Source organism: Geospiza fortis, unplaced genomic scaffold (assembly GCF_000277835.1).
Source record: "Geospiza fortis unplaced genomic scaffold, GeoFor_1.0 scaffold16, whole genome shotgun sequence".
Classification (NCBI taxonomy): domain Eukaryota; kingdom Metazoa; phylum Chordata; class Aves; order Passeriformes; family Thraupidae; genus Geospiza; species Geospiza fortis.
The window spans coordinates 7,218,782-7,242,820 of NW_005054302.1; the positions used below are offsets into that span (position 1 = coordinate 7,218,782).

Below are 24,039 nucleotides of genomic sequence, written 5' to 3' on the forward strand. Positions count from 1 at the left end.
AGGAGGGCAATGAAGGTGAAGGGCCTTGAGAGGAAGCCACTCTTCATGGCTGAGGTCACTCGGCCTGTTCAGCCTGGAGGAGACAAGGCGAGACCTCGTTGCAGTCTGCAGCTTCCTCATGAGAGGAAGAGGAGGGACAGGTGACATCTCTTCACTCTCAAGACCAGGGACAGGACCCGAGGGAATGGCCTGAAGCTGAGTCAGGGGAGGTTTAGGCTGGATATCAGGAAAAGGTTTTTCACCCAGAGGATGGTTGGGAACTGGAACAGGCTCCCCAGGGAAGTGGTCACAGCACCAGCCTGGCAGAATTCAAGGAGCATTTGGACAACACTTTCAGGCAGGTGGTGTGAAACTTGAGGTGCCCTGTGTAGGGGCAGGAGTTGGACTTTATAATCCTGATAGGTCCCTTCCAACTCAGCTTATTCTGTGATTCTCTATGTGCTATGATACCTGGATACAACTGTGGAAGACAGCTGAAATAAAATCAACTCTGAATTTCCTTGCTGTTGTGGTTTTATGTCAGATCATTCAAGTTAGGAAAACTTAGTGTCTTTTTCTTTTCCTGAAGGGAGGGAGAGAGAGGAATTCATAAAGAAATTTAAAAAATGCTGCTAAAATCCCTACCTTGGACACAATAACACTGCTTTAGGAGCTACTGTGCCATTGCACGATATGAGTGGCCTATCAGTCACTGAATTATTGGTGTAGCAGAATACATATCATTGTGAATGTGTTTTTAAAATTATTATTTTAAAACTTGCCTGTATCCCATAACAAGCCATAAAATTTTGTGTTTTTCAAACACTAATACATTTATGTAAAATAGTAAATGTACATTTCTAATGGCAAATTTCAAATCTCTGCCTCTGCTGCTTCAGTTTTTAAAATAGGATTTGGTTAAGAGTTTTCATTCTTTACATCATCCTAAACCAGAATTATTTCTGAAGCATAAAAGAAATCCAAACTGCAATAGTAATATCATGGGGTTTTTTGTTTGTTTTGCTGATTTGTTCCTAGCTTAAAAAATAATCAGTGTCTTGAAAAAAAACGCAAAACAGTAAACCCCAAAAAATCTCTCCTCAGGAGAAGTCCCTGCTAACTGAGAGTTTTTTTCCAAAACTAAGTTTCACACTTACAGTATCTTTATAGTCATGTTATACACCCTTGAAAATAAAGGCTCACTGTTGAGAATGGTGACAGGCCCTTAATTATGGAGGTGTTAACTGGTGACACTATTTTTCATCAGAAAAAAACCCAAAAGCCCCACAAAAATTCATAGCTTATATTGAAAGTTTGATTCACGCTCATTTTGTTCATTTTAAAACACTCTTTGGAAACTTGTGTCAACTCCTGCAGACAACTTAGTGATACATCTTTTCCTGTTAAAATAAAAATGATTCATATTCACCTCTACCCCATGCTAAGCTCTACTACTAATATACACTTCATTACCTGCTCATGTCACCATCTAACACATATCTTTACATTCTTCTACATATAGTGTCCAGGGCTTATTTTTCACCAAACAGAACTTGACAACTATTACACTTAGAAGTTTTTATCGAGAAGTTTTTTGGTGTTCTAGCCTTTTCACTGCAACACACAGTGATATTAATAGTTCAGAATTTTTGTCCCTGTTAACTTAAGAGAAACTTTTCCATAATTTTTTCCCATTAAGGGAAAAAAACTCACTTAGAGATCAAAACTGAAAACCAGAAGCGAGATTAGATGTAATTTTAAAATGGTTCTGCTACTTTAAGATGCATTTAAAATTTGTACACATGACAAAGGACTCTTAACTTTTATATTGCTGTAATCAGTTTCTAATTCAAAGTCTTGCAAATACACATGAAAAATAAGCCACTGGTCATGAAATCTAATGATTACATTCAAAGCTAGCCTTTAAAAAATAAAAAAGTTACAGGCAAAACATACTGGTTTATGTACTCACTAGCTTATCAGGCTACAATAGGCATGGTTTAAGTATAAAAAAAAGCAGACAATTTAGATTTAAATAAGACTGTGTGAAATCAGAAAAAAACCCTTAGATTTCACTATTAAAAAAAAAAACCCAGAACACCTATAATTACTTCCCATCCTACAGCTACAGTTAAACCAACTAACAAAAAAGTATTTTTGAAAAATGGAAGTTAGGCTAGAGTATGTGGCAACAATCAAAGTTCATATATGTTTCTATGTAAAATGACTCATGATTTACTATAACATAAAATACAAACAAGAGCACTTCGTGGCTAATGCAAGAGCTACTAGTAGGAACACTTAATGCCAAACAGTCTCTTCAGCCCTCCTTTATGTCGTTATCTCCAAATCAGTATTGACTTCTTTTGACCAGATACATCATTTTTGGCTTGTCACCCCAGTATGTCATGTTTTACCACTTGCCACAGGCAGCAGGAGACAACTAGCTGAGCAAACTACAAGCAGTGACATGCAGAAATTAACTCTCAAATCTGAGTACTTAGATAAAATGATACGCAAGCGCACACTAGGACAAAAGGAATGGCATTCGTCATCCAAAACAGGCTCATCATCCCTCCCCACCCCCCTCCAACAGTAGTTGCAACAGCAATAGAAAAAGATCAAGAAGATGTCTGTTCTTCAGAGTCAACTGTGAAAAAAAGTCAGCAATATATAACAGCAGCGATGGACAAGGAAGAGCAAACCCAAACAAACTTGTTGAGTATTTGTTCATTTACTTTTTCTGAACACAAGCCAAAGTGCACCACACTGGCTTGTTCTGAACTTCAGATACAGATGTCCTAATCTCCTTAGATCCTTCACAGATTTAGAATTCAGTCTCCCTGAGGCCCCTATAACCAAGTAAGAAAACTCTCTTTATCTAGCTTGGTGGCTGCCAAGACAGATTCCATGTCATTAAGGATGTCAGAGCTCAAAGCCTCTTGCAGACTTGGCATCAGTTCTTCTCCTTCTATATTCATTCCATCTCCTTCCAGTGTCCCAAGGTCCACATTTGTCCCTGGAATGGCTTCAAGGTAGTCTGGGAAACGGTTCTGATGGGATGGTATGTTACTTTGGCCGATACTGTCACCTAGTTATAACACAAAGATGGATATTAAGTATACTGGAAGTACCAAACCTACAATTTATCAGGACAACTGGTTAAAGGTTAATCATGTACCTCTTGCATCATACAAGCAGCGTGACTCATAGAAATCCGTCACAAACCCCAAAGATAACATGGCTGCATGCAGATGTACAAAAAACATGCCTTTGTTTCCAACTTTCACTTACTGACCCAAATCTTACAGATCTTTGATGGCATTTAGCACAATTTAATTTTGACACTTGAAGAAAAAAGACAATACTGAGTCAAATATAGTTTTGGAGTAGTATTAACAACTCTGGATGAGGTACTATTCTTAGCTCTGAATAGCATTACTTCAAAAAGCAAACACACTTAAATTCCTTATAAAAACAGGAGTGATACTACTTACGAGGAATTTCTCCATCCTCCCAATACACTTGATTACAAATATATTTTTTCATAAATCTAATGTTTCTAGCAGACAAATAGGGGAAATAGGAAAAGGTAGAAAACAATGCAAAAAGTATCAGAGTTTTCAGAACTGCTTGTTTTCATTGTAAATGGATACAAGTGTATTTGGAAAACATGCATTAAAAATGTACACAAACCAGACCTGTATCCATCTCATCAACACTGTTCAGGAAGTCATCTGGGGTTCTGGGTACACTGTAACTGCTCATGCTAAGTCCACTATCTGTGCTTTCATCTCTGGAGTGATATGTTCCACTGTAACAGAAGATAAGGAGGAAAAACAATGAGGGTAGAGCACTGAAAAAAAATAAAATAGATGCTTGTTTTGAACTAATTTATTGGCTTTGAAAACATTGCTACCATGAGAAATCCCCTATTCTAATAAAAAACTGAAGCATTTGTTTGCATGAGACACCTGGGTTTTATTTTATGCAGACCTTTTCCAATTAAAACCATATTATTTAGATTCAATTAAACTTGATGAGAACGTATCTAAGCAGCTTTAAGAAATGCCCTACTTGTGTTGTGCATAATTTTAATCTTTTCACACCCACCCAGCTAAAACCTTTCGAAGCATATCAGATAATCCATAATGATTATAAAAATAATAGTAATTATGGTGCACCCTTTTATGCTTCCATAAGGATAAAAAAATACTTCTAACTAATGTTCCCATGTTTAATCAACCACTGAAGTGTATTTTTAGGTCACTGCTGTTATAAATAGTTGGAACTCCTTTAGCAATTCTTCAATTGCTTCCCACTGCTGCATTACTGCTTGTTCAGTCACACATGTCAAGGCAAGCGAGCACCCAAATATAAATCAAACCCTGGTACAGAAGCCATCCTATAAACAAACCCTGCTCAGAATGATCTTGCTGACAGAACAGTTAACCAAACTGATGGCATGGGGCCTCACATGCCTTCACTTTCTTACTGCCATCTCCTGCCAGCGCAGCAAGCAAGACCAAGAGAGCCACAGTGGAAAATGTGGGAAGAGGAGGGGAAGTACGCACTATGTTGAGATTATATAGCATGGTTTTGGTAGCAGGGGTCTGCAGGGATCCCTGTGTGACACAGCAGGAGGAGTTGATCCCATGTCAGCCAGCTGCTTCCAGCTGTCTCCAAAGTGGTCCAGCTGCCCAAAGCTGAGCCCACCAGCGACAATGGTGGTACCTTTGTCATGACATATTTAAGAAGAGGAGAAAAATGCTGAACAGCAGATGGGAGAGAGGAGTGAGAATATGTGAGGGGAACAGCCTGCAGACCCCTCAGTGCAGGAAGTGCTCCAGGCACCAGAGCAGAGATTCCCCTGCAGCTCATGGTGCACAGACCATGGTGAGGCAGCTGTGTCCCTGCAGCCTGTGGAGATGCCAGGGGAAGCAGAAATCCACCTGCAGCCCCTGGAGGATCCATGCCAGAGTAGGGGGATGCCTGAAGGAGGCTGTGACCCCATGGGAAGCCTGTGCTGGAGCAGGCTGACAGCACCTGTGGCCCCATGGTGAGAGGAGCCCATGCTGGAGCAGCTTTGCTGGCAGGAGCAGCTGTTGAAGGCCACCATTACCTCCCTCGCCCCTGCATCCTCTGATATTGAGTCTTCACAAAATATTTTCAAAATCTGTATTTCTTCAGGTTATGTATTCTGAGATTCACTGAGAATCCTTACTGATTTTCCATCTGTCATCCTCAATGAACATCAACTTGATTTACTGTTCAAATTATCATTTGAAGACATACTAATCCTCCTCATGAGGTACTTGTGAAGTATATAGTATATACCTTTTTGTCAGGTATGAAGAATCAAAAAATTATGAACAGCTATTCAACATCAGATGCCAGAAGAATGCCTTTAACCATGTATATAAATATACATTTTTGATTCCATGAAGACACCTTTGCCACAGAAGAAAGGAACCTAACATTACTTTACAGATAAATCATAAATACTTCTCTATTTTAGACTGATTCAAGAACAGAATCACCACACATTCGATATAATCCTAGTAATTAAACTTAAATATTTTAGAACTTCTGTGAACAAAAAGCTGGTTTACTTTATGGGACAAAATACTAAAAACAGAACTGAGACTATGCTGAACTAAATCACTCCAGTGGAGAAGGCTTTTTGGCTGTTGGTCTCACTCTTGAAATGTCCAGCACTTCTCTTCAAATCACTCCTTAATACACATTTCCTCTTTCTTCAGCAAGGATTTGTTCATTTAGTAGTCATACCACCCAAAATTACCACATGCAACTAAACAGCATTACCCAAAATAGAGTGGATTCTTCTTCAAATAATCATTGTTAAAATATGTGTATACAAAGGAAGAAATACCAATTTAGGAGTTGAACAGGGAACTACCATCACTACCAGTATAAATCTAACTGACAAAAATATATAAACAAGTGGCAAATCAAAAGGTGAAATAGTCTAATGAAGTCTGCACTGATGAATATCCCATTAAAAAAAATAAAAAGTCAAATATACCATAATGATGGTAAGTACTGAAGATAGCAGGCAGATTTGATTATGCATTTTAAACCACTACTGAGCATTATCTCAAATTGCTCCAATGTACTGATTCTCTGAGATTTTTTAATGCTTCTATTATATAGGCAGCAGAAAATATCAAATAACCTAAACTCTGAATGGATAACTCTGGGGCCTAAATTTAGTACTGTCTCACCAGGAACTTTATATACACCCTACAAAGACAGAAAGGAGCATTTCTTAAAGTCTGAACTTTAACATAAGGCATATCAACAAGACCTTTAGGTCATAGTCTAAAACTATTGGACTGCTTTCTGAGACAGCAATGTATATTCACAGATGTCCTTCCTTAAAAATCCATTTCCCACACCCATATGGCAGAATTAAGTGCGGTGCCACACATACACCAGCCTAGAAGGAGACAAATTTTTGGACCAAAACACAAATTAAGATAATCTCAACTCAAGTCAAATACAGATTTTCAGTATTTTGTATGGGGTAAGGGCTACATTAAAAAAAAACCAAAACAACCCAAACATATATGCAACCAGGCAAGCAGTATCTTTTTGCACTTTGCAGTAAATATCAATCTGCCATAAAATTACAGAATGCAAATTTGCCCTTTCTAGCTTTTTCCTCTGTTTCTAGTTAATGGCAAAGCTCCATCACTTTATATTTTATGTACGTAGACTCACAACAAATAAACTGCACCAGTCCACTGCCGTGGCCATTTGAAACCTAAAGATGCATTTCCTTCAGGTCAGAAGACAGGTTTTGAAGATGTGAGGACCTGTATGATGTATGAGGGCAACAGCCTTCCAGCAGTTCAAGCTAGAATGTTACTACACCACATTGATACCATCACCTATCTACAGAGGCTTCCCATACAAGAGCAAGTCAGGTTTAAATTGTCTTGTCTCTTTTATTTCATAGGACAAAGCCAGCTGAGGCTCACTCAAGAACACCCTACAGGATGAATTCCATGTAGGATAATCCCTCCAAAAAACATCAAGTTTTCTAATCATAATTGTCTGTGTAGGAGATAAATTTTCCCAAAGGGATTACCCAAAATACAGACATCACTTATCTCAAGCTGCAGCAGTGTCTCTGAAGTTGTAATGTTTGGTGGGAAGCATTTGCAAGCTGAAATTTGAACAGTATTTCCAACAAAATAAACACTTCATGTCAGAGGGATTTAGGAAAAAGTTTTATGAAAGACTAGTCTATATTGTTAAGATTCTAAATCTTGAATGAAAATACCCACTTCAAAATAATACAGCATTTAAAATGAAACATGCCCCTATTTAGACCTAACATTAGCAGAGTAAAAATACCTCTAGTGGAAGGGAGGGGTGAATGAAGAAACCTTAAAATGAACCTCAAGCTGTAATCCTAAATGTGCCTCACAGTTCATCTGATCTCACAGTGAGCTACTCACAAATTGAGTCAGTAATTTGAAATGACTGTTAGTCAACAGATCATGCAGAGGCAAACATGTTATAACTTTGAATAAAAACCTTCCTACAAGTCTGAACAGACTACTTCCTCCCACAGGAGACAGCTTTTAATCTTCAGCTTTTACTAGACTTGCCATTTAAGGAAAGATTCATTTACAGCTGTGGCTCTTGGCACAGACAGATGTTCAAAATAAACTATTACATGCACCAAACAGAATTTTAAATCAAATTTCTTTCCTCTAGTAGCTATTCCTACAAACCTGTTAAGAAAAGGATCAGAACTATTCGTAGTCATTGTTCTCAGTTCCTGAGACATTCCAGGAGATGACACGGGGTTTTGAGATCCACCGTCTTGTTCCATTGTTGGAAGCTGGCTACGGAGAGCCAATTCCTAGAACAGCAGGAGAAGGAGAAAGAGAGATCATGTTAGGCATTTGAATATACTTTCTGGATACATAAACACATGACATTATAGATAATTGATGCTTTTACTGCTTCCAGTTACAAGAGTTAAATGAAATGAAACTAAAGTTTCTGATGACAAAGCAAGAATCTGTACTGGCTTCAATGAAAATGCAAGTTCCAGCAGCCATGACCATCATTACAAAGACTCTACTGTAAATGTATTTATGGATATAAATAGATGTATGCTTACACAAATATTTTCTAGTTCACTTCAGTATCTTTCTGCTAAGTCTATACTTAAACCAAATCAAGAATTGTTAATACCATCCGACCCCTAATATAACCTGTTTAGCTCTGCTAAATAGCATTTTATCCCCATTTCTTTTATATTCTGATTTAGTTCCTGTCTTCCTTTGTACCTTTCTTGCTTCAGTCAGCAAACTTTCAAGTCCTTCCCTAGAAGTTTCCATTCATTCTTCCTGTTTGAGGTATGCATTTGAAATTTCTGACTGATCAAATCAGTGATTAGTTCCCTATGTAAATTTCAAAGCTCTTCAAATTCAGAGTAATTTCTTAGTAAGGCAAAGACACTGCATTTCTGAAGCTACAAACCTAATTGCAGATAATTTTTTACACATCTGAATGTTCACCAGCTTGAATCAAACCATTCATTAAGCTTGTTGTTACTAATTGATGAAAGTAAGTGTTAACATAAAATGCATTATATTCAAGGCAGATGGAAATAAGCAACATTTGATGTAAATTCCAGTGACCCCTCTCCCCTTTTTAAACAAGTAATCCATGAGTTATACATGTGAAAATACAGTAATTTTCTTCAAGCAACTCTATTCAAACATCATCAATGTCCCACCAAGACTGAGCTTTGTTATTGCAGAGACTGATAAATCTATTGACTATCCTGTCACCATTGCTGGTAGTATGTGACTTCCAGGCTGTGCCTGGGAAGATAATCTCAGGCAAAACCAATCTTGTCAGTCTTGACAATACTTAATATTTCTCACTTGTAAAATGAGAGGTCTTCATCCATTTTCAATGATAAACTTAAGGACTACTATACTGTAGTCTTTTAGAATATAAAACTAACTTTGCCCCAATTCTTTTTCCAAGTGATTTCTTTTAAAGAAATCTAAGGTTATTTCATTTTATTTCCAGCAGACTGTGTATTGAAGCTTCCCTGCTGACAGGTTTTCTTTTCCTTACTAATCTGCATATGTTTCACCCCCATTCCTGTGGATTACTATTCTACATATTCCTTTAAGTTTTATGTCTTGCACTTGAAAATTTTCTCACTAGAGCTGATTAGATCTCTGCAGAAAGTGTACAAGCATGCAACTGGTTTCTGTGTTCACCACACACAATTACTATGTCAAGTAAACCTATCCCTCTGCTCATCACCACTTATCTGGCCAGTGTTCTAACAAACAGTACTAATACTCCATCCCCATTTTTAGATCACAGAACGTTAAACATCTTTTAGTAATTTCTAAAGGCTTATCCATATGATTTTCATTTGCTTCTGTAATAAAACCAAATGTAAAGCCTATATAATGACATCTTACTTCACAGCTAAGTTTGAAGCCTTGTATCAGTGACAAGTTACCTGATATACAGGTAGATTCAGCCATTTGTAAAAAAGAAAGAAAGAAGCGTTCTTCCTGGAATTTCCCAAACACTGATCTGAAGAAGGCAGAAGGTCTTAGACCAGCTATCCCAGAGACAGCTCAAGAACTGCTCACCCATGTGCTGCGTCCTTTTCCCCTTCCCTCTTGATTTGATCTGTACATTACATCTTTATTTCCTTGGGCTGCAGTCCCTGATTTGGATGAAGAGAAGGAGCCAAAAGTGCCAGCAGACTGCAGAAGCAGCTTCATCACACACCAGTGCCACAAAGAGTGGTAACAAGGCAAAGTCTACATGGAGTCATTTCTGTATATGAACTAAAGTGACATTTTATCTCCTTTGTGCGCCTTTCCAACTGGAACTGCCTCCTGATTCAATAGTTGTGAGGAAGATAAGAAATCCAGATGTCCCCTTTTCAAGAGCTACTGACACCAGGAAAGAAAAAAAACCCACAATTTTTCTTCTGTTACTATAAGAAAAAAAGTCAGTACAAAGGAACAAGAAATTCAGAAAAACAGTGAAGTTACCTTTGTATTTTTCTAAATCCTCAGAGTGTAGGAGAGACTGAAGTTTCATCAATATGTAAACTCAAATAGTATGGTAAAAATAAATGTAGCTCAAGACGCTAGCCAGCTAAAACAAAAAAACCCGTCATTTCTCTAAAGGCCCACTATAGAGATGTATTAAACCAGGAGAGAGAACTATATTTTGCCTATTCTTTGGCATGTACTACGTAGTGAAACTAGTATTTTTAAAATTAGCACTGCTTTTATCTTTGTTTTAACAACATTGCTAAAAAATGGAAAACTGCAACTATTTTTAACTATTTATAAGTAGCATTACTGCTACTTTTACTGGAGTCAGAAGCACTTTCCCCTCAAAAGAATGTTATTACTCATCTAAGTAATAAATTTATGTCATTCTGGGAGTCTGAAAGAGAAAGGAATTACCAAAAAAGACAAGCTATTGAGAAACAAATACAGGGCAATTTTTAATAATTTTTTAAGACAAGCAGAGTTTCCTAAAGGCCTAAAGAATATGTTAAGACTATTTTTCCTAAAAGGTACAAAAAATGGAAGCTGAAGTTGTGTTGCTTAAAGAACAGTCTTTTCATTTCTCCTTCCTTATAACCTGTTTGCAATAAAAAAAGTTGTAGGTTTTCTATACTTAAAAAAATGTATGGGAGTGTCCAAGTCTCTCCCAGCTCCAAAACAGAGCAATGTGAACTCACGGCTTTTAATTAATGCTTTGAAATATGTGCTTTATTAGAAGTATTTAAAGTCTGGAGGCAAAAATAAAACTATGACAAAATCCTGGCTTAGATTTCTATGAATTGATCTCATTCTATTTTTTAAGTATGTCAAACTTGTTTTAAGTTCCTCTGGGAAAAGAAAAAAAAGTCGCATTCCTACTGTTAGCACAAAAGCTGAATTTTAGTTATTACACAGACCAAAATGATCTGTCATCTTGTTAAGTAATTTTTAAAATAAGGTCAGCACTGTGTAATCTATCTGGCTGACCTCACGCACATTTTTTTTTCATAATTCCAGACAGATTAAGTTTTACATTAAATTACAGGTCATTCACACCATGTTCAAATTAACTTTATAAAACTACCCTTTTAAGAGCATTTTTATCTTCACTGGCTTTTTGAGGAAAGGCAGACGACTTCTGCAACTCACTTATATTCTTATGATACGCTACTCAATTTTACTTGATATATCCTGATAACTGGTTTTGCAAATTTACTTTAAAAGTGCCAATTTAAACATTTCTGCCCCCAACCATCACTTGACTTTCAAATGATCCACAGGCTTTCCTGGGATGGGACAGAAGTTCTAAGCGAAAGAGAAGACTATGACACTTATGGGCAGACTTACAGCACCAGTTGCCTCTTCAGATTAAGTGCCTGCATTTTTGCAAGGGCTACAAAGTTACAGCACATACACAAAAGAAACAGGGAAGACATGGGGACTGATGGAAGACAAATGAACTCAGCAATGAGGAGTTGGGCAATTTGTGAGGACTGAGTGGGAAATGGACCATTCACTGCTTCAGTCACAACAATCAGCACAGCCAGTGAATGCAGTTCTGATTTACTATACAGACTTTTAAACAAGGTATTTATCCATAAAGATCTACACACATGAGCAAGCAATACAATTATTCTGTTGATCTGTAAAGCTTAGAAACAAGCTAGAAACAAGCAGCAGATCAGCAAGCACATACAGAGGAACTTATAAATATGTAGTATGCCGATCTTACTAGCAAATACTCTAATATTAGCAGCAAATAAATGAGAAATCTTCCATTCTCAGCACAAGAAAATAATCTGCACAACATCCAAGAATAATGCCATTTGTACCTCGACATTATTTGCCTCTATTTCTTTCCACAGCACAGTGTAAGGGAAGAAATCTGTTACTTAACTATCTGTTCAATTTTGTGACATATACAAAACCTGATTGACATCTGCTCTACATTAGAAATTGTTGACAATCAGATGCTAACTGTAGGAAAATGGAAAGAGAGCTAGTGGGGATGGAGTGAAAGTCAAGTCATGCAATCTCTTTACTAAGACAGACAGACATTTTTAAGGTTTCACAAATAACTGATGATGATAAGCACAAGTAACTGAACAGATGCTTGGTGATTTTAAATTTCCTGGATGTATCAACAGTTCTTGCTGATACGCAGTAGGTCTGAAAGTTGTAATTTTTGCTACAGGTACCTTTGACATTTTTAGAATTTCAGTAAAATACATCCTCATTCAAACAAGAAGAGTCTCTTATAGTGCTTTCTATAAAAAATAAAGCTGAGCAATTATTTGCTCTTTCCAGAAGGTAAGGCTTCCATACACAACACTTGGAATGTTAGTGTCACCACAGGATACTGCAGTACCATGGCAGAGAGACCACAACCTGCCAGGAACACTATGGCTACCCAGTACCAAAAAAACTGATCATAGATATAAATACAACCATGGTACTGTATCCAGGCTACATGGGGAAAAATGTCAAGAAGGATCAGGATGTTGGGCTAGATGACCTCCACCAGTCCCTTCTAACCTAGTGATTGTGTGACATGAAAAGTTCAGAGTTACAGTTAAAAGTTAAGGAACACTTCTCAGATGTTTTTAATCCATCTATACAAGAGATTTCATTAGATGCAAGCTTCAAGAATGCCAGTGTTACATAATTTCTTTACAAACGAAAGACCTTGGCAATCCCTCTCTAAAACAGACTTAGCCGTCCCAGAATTAAGAGCACTGAATATATGAAGATTTAATTTTTATTATTCCTTAAGAGAATATATAAAAGTTAGCAAGAGAAGCAATTACTCTGCCACCAAGCACAGCATATAATCAGGGAAGCAGGTAATTCCTCCAAACTTCATTAATTTTATTCAAAAAGAAAGAATGACCTGTCTGCAAGAAAAAGTTGAGCAAAGAAATTTTAATTCTTTCTATACATTTTCCAGATTAACTAGGTCAGCTGTGATCTAATCAGATGTACAGATTGGGATTTCAATAGCAGCAGCATCAGAGAAGACAGACTACATTTGCCTCTACAGTACAAGGCCTCAAGAAGCATTTAGAGAGCCAGAACCCTGAAGCAGTTCTCTAAGCACTTTCTTCCACCTGTGGCTATTCATTACTTTACTGAGGTGATATGAAAACACAAAAAGTACATTTAGATGGTGTGACACGAATAGTCTAGTATTACAGAACTTTAAAGGTGACATGATTGCCCATTCTTCTACCCAACAGATCACTCACACACACCTTGACTCATTAGCAAGTGCAGACTAATAAAACTGATCCCAGGCAGGAGGTATGGTAGGAAGCAAATTTAAATACAAATGGAATCCTGATTTTTGTATGACTCCTTTCATCAGTTTCCACTCCAAACAGAGCAGAGTGACCAGTACTTATACATTTAATGAATTGTCAGTATAGTCCCTTTGAGTTTTCGCTGTTTTGTAGGATTTAAAGCCATAATTTCAAGAAGTTCCAAAAACCTCATGTTACAGAGTACAGTATGAAACTGATAACAAACTTCTCCATTTCCTCTATTTTTTGATTTGGCAACAGGAAGATATTAGTGGAAGAGTGAACAATGACAGGGCGTCAGGCATAGAAGAAAACACAGAATACACTTTTGGCATTGTGTAAGAAAAACATCCCCTATGAATGACCTAATTATGCCAGAAGATAAGGTATTTTGCTCCACTACTGTGGAGTAGTTCTCCTTTGTTTATTCTCTTGTATACCCATTATTCTTGAGGACTTTTTTTTCTCCTCCAGAATAGAATCTAATATTGATTGATAAGATCATTATGTGGCTAATGCTTTGTTAATTAATCAAATTACTACATCTCAATTAAAACACTTCTGTTTAAGAGCGGCTCTGGTATTGCCAAACAAGAAAGTATTTTTTCCAGGGTGTCAGCACTAAGGTCTGAGGTTCCTATATGTCAGAACTAGTAATATACAAGGCTTGTGGTACTCTTCAGAATGCAACAGTACATCAGTACTCATGGCTTCCAAACAGAGGATACTTTAATTTATTCTGTTTTTCTCACCTAATGCATACAGAGGTTTTTCTTAAAAAACAAAGAACAGCACAAGCTAATATAAATATTGGTATTAAGATTCAGTAGATTGAAATACTGTTAACATTAGTAAATATGAAGTTCTTTGAATATATCCATAAATCCACCCTTCCAGAGATTCATTCTATGTTCAACTTCTTTAGCAACTGAAAGAAGACCACAATAAGCTGTTTATTATGCTTCACATTTTGAACAATTTTATTTTGGTCTGAGCTTTTCATAATTGTTGTTTTCTATACAGAAAATGTATGTGTGCAAGAGCCAGTTAAACGTCCAAATGGAAAAACTATACTGCATAGCAATTATTTTGTTCATCTAATCTAGTAAGTAATTCTGTTATACTATGCATGCTTAAAAATCATAACCATTTCAAGTGACTCTTCATTAACTGATAACAGATGTCCTTCTCTAAGATCATACCTGCTTTAACGAACTGATAAGAACATTCATATGAACAGTACTTAAAAGTCACCAACTACTACCTTAGATAGTTTGCTTCAAACAAACATCTTGATGACATCAGAACTGGAACAGCAGTATCCTCAAGAATGCTAAACAAGAAGGCTGTTTTCAATGTAAAAAAATGTGCAATGAATTCCTTGTTCGCTTTTAAATACTGATATAAAGTTGTGGTAATGCAGCACTCCTAAAAACAGTGTTAGGGCTGTGACCAGAAACGTGATTCAAAAATGTGCATGGCAGAGGCTGGTGTTTTGTTTGTTGGGGGTTTTTTTCCTTCTTTTTTAGAATGTTTTCATGTAGCAAAAAGTTCCCTGCTAGCCTAATTTAATGCTTTCATTTTTCTAATTACGCTGAAACATCAGTTTAGAGCCTACCTGATGTTTTGGAGAATTTGCTGTGCTGGGATTGATATTCCGCAATGCCTAAGAGTAAAAATAAGATGGATAAAAATTACTTTAGCTGCATGGTTTACCTATGCAGGCTGTCTTATAAACACCATCTTGTAGTATCAAGCCCCCGAGACAGGCCAGATGAGACAGGATAAGGGAGTTAAGAACTGTGAAAATCATGACACAGTGAAACAAAACTCACAGATTTACCAAGGATGTGTATTTGACAGACAAGCTTAATAACTAAGGAGAACAACATGAAGAGAACCGATTGTCACCTGCTCCAAAGTTAGTCAGGTTCTCAATGACAACTGAGGCAAGAAGACAATTAGAAGGCCTACCTAGAAGCATGCTAGCACAGGGTAAAATGTCTGTTTGTGGATTAATTGCAAAGCAGAAACAGCAGAAGCCCAGGTGCTTAAGCAGAGAGAAAGTCCTGATGCCACCTTTGCAATGTATTCTTACCTAGAGTACTATAAAAAGTAATGGCTGTAAAGATGACCCATCTTACACCAAGAGATGCTGAAGATTCCTACAAAATAGTCCTTGACTACAAAGGGGATAACGGAAGTCAGATTCCAGGACAGAATACTGCAGGTGATGAAGAAAGAGAAAAGCTGTCTTTGAAGACATTAAGATGTTATCCTCCTCTGATACAAGACCCATCACCCAAAGTGAAAAGGGAAAGATTTTAGAAGGTTTTCCTCAAAGAAAAGATTAGTGCTTTTTCTGCCAGTGTCAAAAACCCAAAGAAATAACTTAAGTATCTAGCATAGACAGTAATAACTATTAAAACACTCAGATTGAACAATCGAAGCAGAAGGCTTAGAGTCAAGAGGAGATCAAGCCCGAATTCCAATCCAGAGATTGCAAAGTCCAGCCCTACACTTTAATATTTGCTACAGCCATATCCATATAGTAGAAAACACTGAAAGGCATAGTTTGCAGCCTTAGTATGAAGTTTGAAATTCTCCAGCATAAGAAAGCCGCAGGTTCAAAATGTAGCACAAGTTATTCAGTTGTTTCATGCTCACTCTACTATTGAACGGATAAGATTTTGGCAACAAGGCATCTCCTCAATGTATCTTATATAAACTTTGAAAATATTTCAAAATCCTACAGACTGCAACAGGTTCTAAAACTGAAGACTTTCCTCCACTTAAAAGGGAGAACTAAAGTAGCTGTTGGAAATAACGTTTTACATGACTTGGAACTCAATGAATATGAAATATATTATTAGGAGGAATATCCAATCATATCAACAGTCCACACTGTCATCCTTATAGTTTGTAAAGCCTGCTCTTCAAAAGTTTTGTTAGAAGGAGGAAAGCAAAATTCTTCAGTCTAAAAAAATCAAATACTTTCACCACCAAGCTGGTATCGGTAAGAGAATGAATTCAGACCTTTTTAGATCTCAAAGCTTTTTGTATAGTCACTGGTCTTTAAGACTCACTGAAACAACAACTTAGAAAAATCAAAACATAACATACAAAAGAAATAGTGGAAGTAGGTGTCTAACCTGTGGCCTCACCTGCCGAAGCAGTTCTTGATGCTTCAGTCTCAGCCTTTCTTTCTCCATCTGTAGCTGCTGAAGTCTCATCTGTTGTTGCTGATTGGAGCTACTCCCTCCCATCACACCACCCTGGGGACTCTGAGGAGCCAGAGGAGGTGGCTGTTTGACTGGAGCACTTTGGCTGATTCGCTGATTCATGGCTAAGGAACCAAAACAATAAACATTTAAAAAATAAATTCAAACAAATATATGCAAGGAAAGTAGTATTCATGAAAGGTATACATTAAAAAATATACAAAATTACAAGGCATGACAGTACAAAACATGCAGCTACACTAATATTCAGAGTGTGAAACATATGCTCATGTGTGAGCAATCAACGTGTGCAAAATTAACGCAACAGTCTCATGGTTAAGACCATGTACTTATTCTAAAAGCTTCTAAAAACAGTTTAATGGGCTAACTGGTGAAAAATTCAAAAGTGGTAGTAAAATATTTCAAGTTGAATTAGAAAAATCTCTCTTCTTTCTAATAAACTATTCTCACTGCAGACACAAATAGTAAATAACTTGTTTTATTCATGTGGAATCTTAGGTACCTGTAACTTGAGAACACACAGAATGACAAAATGGATTATTTCACTTCTATCAAAAACAATTAAAGGCTACCTGTTGTGGTGCAAGGTCATGCAACCAGCATTCACATCCTTGTCACATCACTATTTTAGTGTTAGAGACTTCATTTAGAGCTTCTTGATAGGCAAAATTACAGTTGGTACAGAAATGGCAGATAAATTATACAGCCATAAATATGGACATCAACATAGAAAACATTTTGCTAGCGCTTCATTTTCTTTTATCCCCCAGAATTATGCATTGCATTTTTCCTGGGGAGCGGAGACTAAAAATGGAGCTTTGAAAGCATAATGCACAATGAGAACCCCTCTTCCCTTCCCCTATAAAAGCAAGGCCTAAGACAATTTTATTTTATAAAATAATACATAAGTGATATGAGGCCTGATTTCTCCCTCATATGAATATGGTTAAAGTCAACAGAGCACTAGAGTTCCCAAAGTGAAAGAGAGGGTGGGAAAAGCTAACTGTATTGCAAGGGCACTACTTTCAGGGACTTTCAGCTTGGAATTAGCTCTCCATCTCCACCATGTTCTCTGTAACAGACTGAATCTGTTAGCACTCACAGTATTCTGCAGAATGCATTTGCTGAAGCAAGGATGGGAGAATGGCAAGCATTTTTTTTTTTCGGGGAATTAGGATTATGGTTTACAGAAACAAAGAAAAACAAAGAGAGAGGTTCTTTTAGGATGACAGAGTGAAGTGGGGAAAAAAAAAACATCTGTAGAATTAGTTTGAATTAATGTTTTCATCATACAGAGGATTCCTGGAATACTAACATTTCAAACTACCATAAGAAAGGAGAATTCTCTCATAAAAAAAACCTGTATAATCTTTTCAGTGAAAAGCCCTTCAGTCTCCACTGTCTTTTGAGTGTTCAATTTAAGGTACAGTAGTGCTGTTCTTCTGTTCCAAGAAAGCCAGCATATATTTATCACATAGTACTAAACCAATTAGAGACCTAACCCTGCAGTCTACCCTTTCAACTAATCCACTGGTCCAGCACAGACTCAACATCCTAATGGGCAGAAGGGTTACATTTTCATGAGTCCAGCCAACATAAAATACTGTAAAATAGCTTACAGTAATTTGAAACAGTATTTCATGCAGTTACTAGTTAAAGAACTTCATACATATAATTGCTAATATGATAGAACTTCCTGTAAAGTAGGAACACAAACTGAAGCCCAGTACCAAGTAGAAACAACTAGGACTGCAGTTCAGTTACAGCCTACAAGTGTCATCTTGATGCAGCATGAAAAAAAAAAGCAGTGGGAAAACGACATTCCTGTGGATCAAAGCCTAAAATCAAGCAGTTGATGTTACGAGACATCCAGCACCACTTCACCATCAGAACTGAACTTCAGGACAGAAGGTGACCAGAGAGAGCCAATTAACTAGCTTTGCCACGCGCACTGTGGTCTCTGGGCCAGTGGCAGGAAGACTAGCTCAAGACACTACCTAGAAACTGTTAAGTAAAAGTCCTAACACCATCAACAGCTGTCCTGTAAGGATGTGGGCAGTGAATATTTAACCACAAGCACCAGGAGCTCCACTGGGCAATATCTGCTGGAAGCTTGACAGCAATTACTCAACCTTCATTTATCAACGTTGAAGCAGAGTTGAAGCTAGAGAAAGCAATGCAAAAAGCAAGGCAGCCCATCTAGAAGTCTTAGATAAGCTAGACAAGACATTGCTGGTGTGGGGAATAGATCTCCTTCTCTTTTTTCAAATCTGGAACCAGGACCATTCCTTTTGCTCTATATATTTTACTCTCTTTCAGCCTATAAGCAGAAATGAAGTTAATAGGGGACAATGGAAAACAGTCTTCTCCCGCTGTTAGCTAATTCTGCAACCCTATCCAAAGTGTGTGCTACCTCTCATAAGTTCCAGGATCCAAACCCTGCTAATAAACAAGATGGAAGGTCAATTACAGTGTAAAGTCAAAAGGAAGAAAAATTTAAAAATGTCAATCACCTGAAATGAGCACATCTAAGTTAAAAGCAAACTAGCTTATAGAATTTAAGTACCCAAAGCTGAAAAATGTCAATTTTCTTTTGGTTAAAAACACTCCCTTTATAGTCTAGTCCTCAGTTATATAATCATGGTTTCAGAGTCCTACCTCAATGCAGTTCACAGCCAAGTCATGTTACAGATAACCTTATAAAAATTTAATAGTGTCTAACCTTAGTTAAACACTTCAGTGCAGTATCACTAACATTCCTTTAACATGTTATGAATTTGTTTTTCCTGCATGCACCATACAAGCATCTCTTTTCCCCAAAGAGGCAGCTTTGTATTTCCTGCTCATGCCACTTTCTGCTCTTTTTATTTCTGACAGCTGCTTGTATTATTCCTGTTCTCTCTGATCACTGTTTGCCTCATTCTTCTCATCTACTGACTTTGCAATTTTAACTTTAAGAAAGAAATAATGTTTCTCTGATGTTTTTAATTTTATTCCCTCATCCTAGATCCCCAAAATGTCTTCTAATGTCCATTTTGAAAGTAGTATTTCTAAGAAAAAGCATATGTAAAGCAGGAATATCGTAAGATATTGAGACTTTGGTGTATACTTATAATTAGTCAATAAATATTAGGGGATCACTTAATGATATGATTTGGTAATTATTTAGAAACTGAATCTAAAATTCCACTTTCTATATTTTTTTTTTTTTTCACATAATTGAAAGGATATTCCTGAACATCTTATATTATTTCAGGAATGAAAATACAAAAGACTTGAAATTTGTAAGATTTTAAACTGTCCTCAGATTTTTTTATATGAGTGAACACTTTTTAACCATGAAATTAAACTAAATGAAAAGGTAAAATGAAAAGGTAGGGGGGAAACACATCTTGTTTCAAGTGACAGGAAAAAACAGAGGGTTTTAAAGCTTTTTGTTGTTGATTTGGGGTTGAGGCACTTTTGCTTGCTTGTTTTGTTGGTGAGCTTTTTTTTCTTTTTACATTCCCAATTCCCCATTACTTACCAGGACATGACTGCAGAAATCTGCACTCTAAAGAATAGGCTTATTAATGTGATCTCAGAAAGCAGATTTTATTTTTTCTACACCTCATGTATTTGTAATGATCCTGACATGCACAGCTCTTATCAAGTACTTCGAATTCAAAGGTGAAGAGCTTCATTTTATCTGTTAGCTAGGACTTACCAGTTTCTAATACATTTTGTTCCATACCTTCCATGGCTATGGAAAGCATTTAAATAAGGGGCTTTGCACCCACACAGCGGAGGATGCAAAGACCTCACAGGCAGAGCAGGAACAAACAAGTCTTTGTTTCTAGAAGAGGGGGATTTGAGGGAGGAGGAGGGGCAGACAAGTTAAAAAACATGGGCAAACCTAAGACAATAAAAAAGATCTTGTCCTAAAATATGGCTTCACAATCTGCAGAATACAGTCAACTGCAATTGCTGCAATATGTTTTTGAGAAAATTACTGGTCTTTAAATGCTACACATTAAATGTTCGACTGTCAGCAGCAGAAATGCCTCCTCTGTACTATACCAGACAATAACTGACAATTGCTGAAAAAAGTTTAGACTGCTGTCGACATACATGAAAAAAACCAAACAACCAAAACCCAAAAAAAGGACGAAGAGAGAGAAGGCAATTACCAGGCATTGGTGTTAGAGAGAAAAGGCCAACAAATTTTTAACAACTCAAGCATAAAAGGCTAATTTCTCTCCCAAGATTCTGTCAGTCGAAAATCCCAAGTCCCAGGACAGTGACAGTTTGCAATAACACAGCACTTCTCTCCTGTGCAGAATTACATGCAGAGATTGCACCCTTAGTGATTAGGAGACACAGCTGAATATTGTTGTTTCTTTCCTACTTATAATTCCACCCTTCAAAGCTAAACCTAAAATCAGCCAATTCAGAGACACTATTTAGCTGAACAAACAACAACAAAAAAGCTCAGGATGCGAGCATACTATAGCTGACTGTCCTTACTAATAAGAATCAGTGATTTCATTGGGGAAACTAAAGAACTTGCCCCCTTCAGCTCCATTTTGAAACTAGACATTTTGAAACTATTGTGCATCATTTTTGGCTATAGTCAGGTTTTAACCTGGTGCTAGTTTGCAACACTTCAACAAAGGCAAAAATCCTCTTTGATTACATTTAAAAGAGTGGTGAAGAAAAAAAAATACCAGTAGGATCTGAAAGAGTCTCAGAAGTAATAAAAAACATGTTCCAAGGGTTTTTTTAAGAAAGGCTTTCTACAACAATTTGTTGTTTAATCAGGATGTAAGTCATGTTTCTGCATTGTATTCTTTATTATGCATTGCTATGTTACTCTAAGGAAATCCCACTCACAGTTTCATAATGCTGCTGTTATGAAACAACCTAAAAATTAGCACAATAAAATATTCCATTGCTTTCAGTCTCTGATTAATCTGACAATCCTGGATCTTAGAGTATGGGGGAAACCACAAATAGACTGTTCTCTGGGCTCATTTTGCTGCTCTAAGTGTACAAACAAATCTTAGTGTCTTAGGCAAACAGAAATATTCACAGACTCCTGAGCTGAACTTTTGGTTAAAGCAAGATATATCCAATGAAAATAACATTACAGAATCATGTCCAAACTACAGACTGATTACTCTGCATTTATCAACTAGTTTCATTCAAATTAAGTTAGTTTTTTTTGTTTGTTTGTTTTAGTACCACTATCACATCTGCTGGTTAAAACAATATAAATTAAGTTCCTTTTTCTTTGATAAATCTGCCATTGTTTTTGAAGTCTTTCTATATTGTCAAATGTAGATGTGCAACAGCCAGACTGACTTGAGCACCATTAAGACTCTACAGCATGTGCAGACTCTTGAATCACTGGTAACTAAACTGGAGCAAAAAGCTGTGTCAGTTCTTTTCCCTCCACAGCAGTAAACAGCAGTATTTATAAACCACTTTCACTCAATGTATGCCAGTTTCAGAAGAACTAAAATATTCTGGCCAGCCAGAAAAGCAAATATAAATTATATTCAGCAGTAAAGTAAGTTAAGTAAGTATCTTTTAGGAACTTCAGTGCACATATATAAAACAAAACTCTTGAAATAATGGGCTCTTATTAGAACTCTCTTTAAACTCTCTACATAACTCTTGTTCACTTTTTAAAAAAATAAATTTCAATTTTGGAAGGCTAAATGAGTTTTAAATTACTTGACTTACAGAACGCAACTGACACTGTTGGTATTAGCACTACAGAACTATATAAGACACAGTGCACTGGACAGATTATGAGAAGAAACCTGAACTAATGTTGGTTTAAATTTAAATTTTCTGTATGAAACACTGAAGACTACAGCAAGAGCAGGAATCTGAGCTAACCAAGGCCTCATATGTCTGTCCATTGGCAAAATATATCTAATGAAAGCTAGTCCACATGTTAGACCAAAGTTTAACCAGCTAAGAGTCTACATAAGGCTATTAGCTGTGAACAGTTTCACTGTTTAATCACCACATAATACTTCCTGGGTTAACTAACCAAAAGACAAGCTTCTTTACAATTTCTTATAGAATAATGTGATACATTTTTTAAATGCAGCTTTCCTTTAATTTATTTGAGTGGAACAAGCCCTGTATATATGCATCGCATCTGCACAACTTCATATTTATTTTTAATTTGTCATAAGCCCATTAGAAATAACTAAACAGAAATTACAAAATCCAGTAAAAACTACTCCAAAAAAAAATCAACAGTATACTGTCAAGAAACACTTCTATATAAAAGAAACTACCATCATGTTTCAACACGATTGAATTCAAAGACAAAAAACTTGATGTCTTTGAATTTAAGATCATATATGATTAGATATAGACTATGTAATTGCTGTGTGTATATATATTTAGACTACAGATAATGAATCATGTTCAAAATCATCCACCTTCAACTTTTAACACAGTAGGCTCATTAACAGGAAAGTGCAAACTGCTGTATTAGAAGGATATGGGGGAAAAAGTGTCTCTGTTAGGAGTGCAGCTTCCTTTCACAATCACAGCTGCTTAGCACAACACTGCAAGCATGCACTATTTTTACTGGCACCCAAACATCATTAGCAATAAATCTCCTTTCCCAAGCAGGATTCAATTACTCTGAAAACAGAACAAACCACAAAACGGGTGTAAACTTACATAAACCTACTGTCCTGATAAATTCTTAAGAAAAGTGTGGGTTTCTCTCTCTTTCATAGTCTAGAAATATTCTACCTGAAGTAGGTAACTGCATCCTGACACAACACTTGTGGACAGATTTAGTGATTTCTTCAGTGAACTTCAGTTAAGAGGTATAAATACATCCTGCTTTCAAACAAACACAGATTTCATTTTCTGATATAGTCATACACAACAAATAATTATTTACTGTCATTACCATAAGGCAGCACCTGCCTTTTACAAAGGGATGCTTACCAGTGGAATTTCATCTGCCTCTACAGATTTGCAGCAGGCTTTGACAGAAGTCACTGGTTCACTGAAAACTGATGCTGCTTCATCTGTAAACATCTCTGACACACATACCAAAATACAGAAGTCTTTACCCCATCTTAAGTGATCTCCTGAAACTTATCTTATCTTCTGGAAAAACAGAGACAGACAAGTGAAAAATCTAATACCACTGGACCTTTTTAGATGAGTCCAATCCTCCTTTGTTTTACAGGGTATGTAAAGAGGATATGCCATTGTATTTGCAGACCAAGCCACTTGTGGCTCATGCTCTGCTTTTTGTGCAAAAAACTGAAGGCAGATCTGGATCTTAAGAAGTCTTAAATGCTACTATGATCAGACACAAAGTCAGGGCTTTTTTTTTTTTTTTCTGACTAAACAAAGGCCAAACCCCAGTTTTCCAATCTAGACCTCCAGTTCTATCTTGTCCAAAAA

General features: G+C 36.7%; 1 protein-coding gene across 1 annotated transcript in view; it reads right to left on the reverse strand.

Annotated features, from left to right (window-relative positions):
* Positions 1–1,864: 1,864 nt before the first annotated feature.
* The window catches only part of YAP1 (Yes associated protein 1), an 81,467-nt gene continuing 59,292 nt past the window's right edge, over positions 1,865–24,039 (reverse strand). Inside the window, exons 4-8 of the mRNA XM_005417723.2 lie at positions 16,528–16,709; positions 14,982–15,029; positions 7,746–7,876; positions 3,681–3,793; positions 1,865–3,070 (exon numbers count right to left, since the gene is read on the reverse strand). Coding sequence (XP_005417780.2) covers positions 2,832–3,070; positions 3,681–3,793; positions 7,746–7,876; positions 14,982–15,029; positions 16,528–16,709 — 713 coding nt within the window. The 3' untranslated portion in view covers positions 1,865–2,831. The remainder of the gene's footprint in view (positions 3,071–3,680; positions 3,794–7,745; positions 7,877–14,981; positions 15,030–16,527; positions 16,710–24,039) is intronic.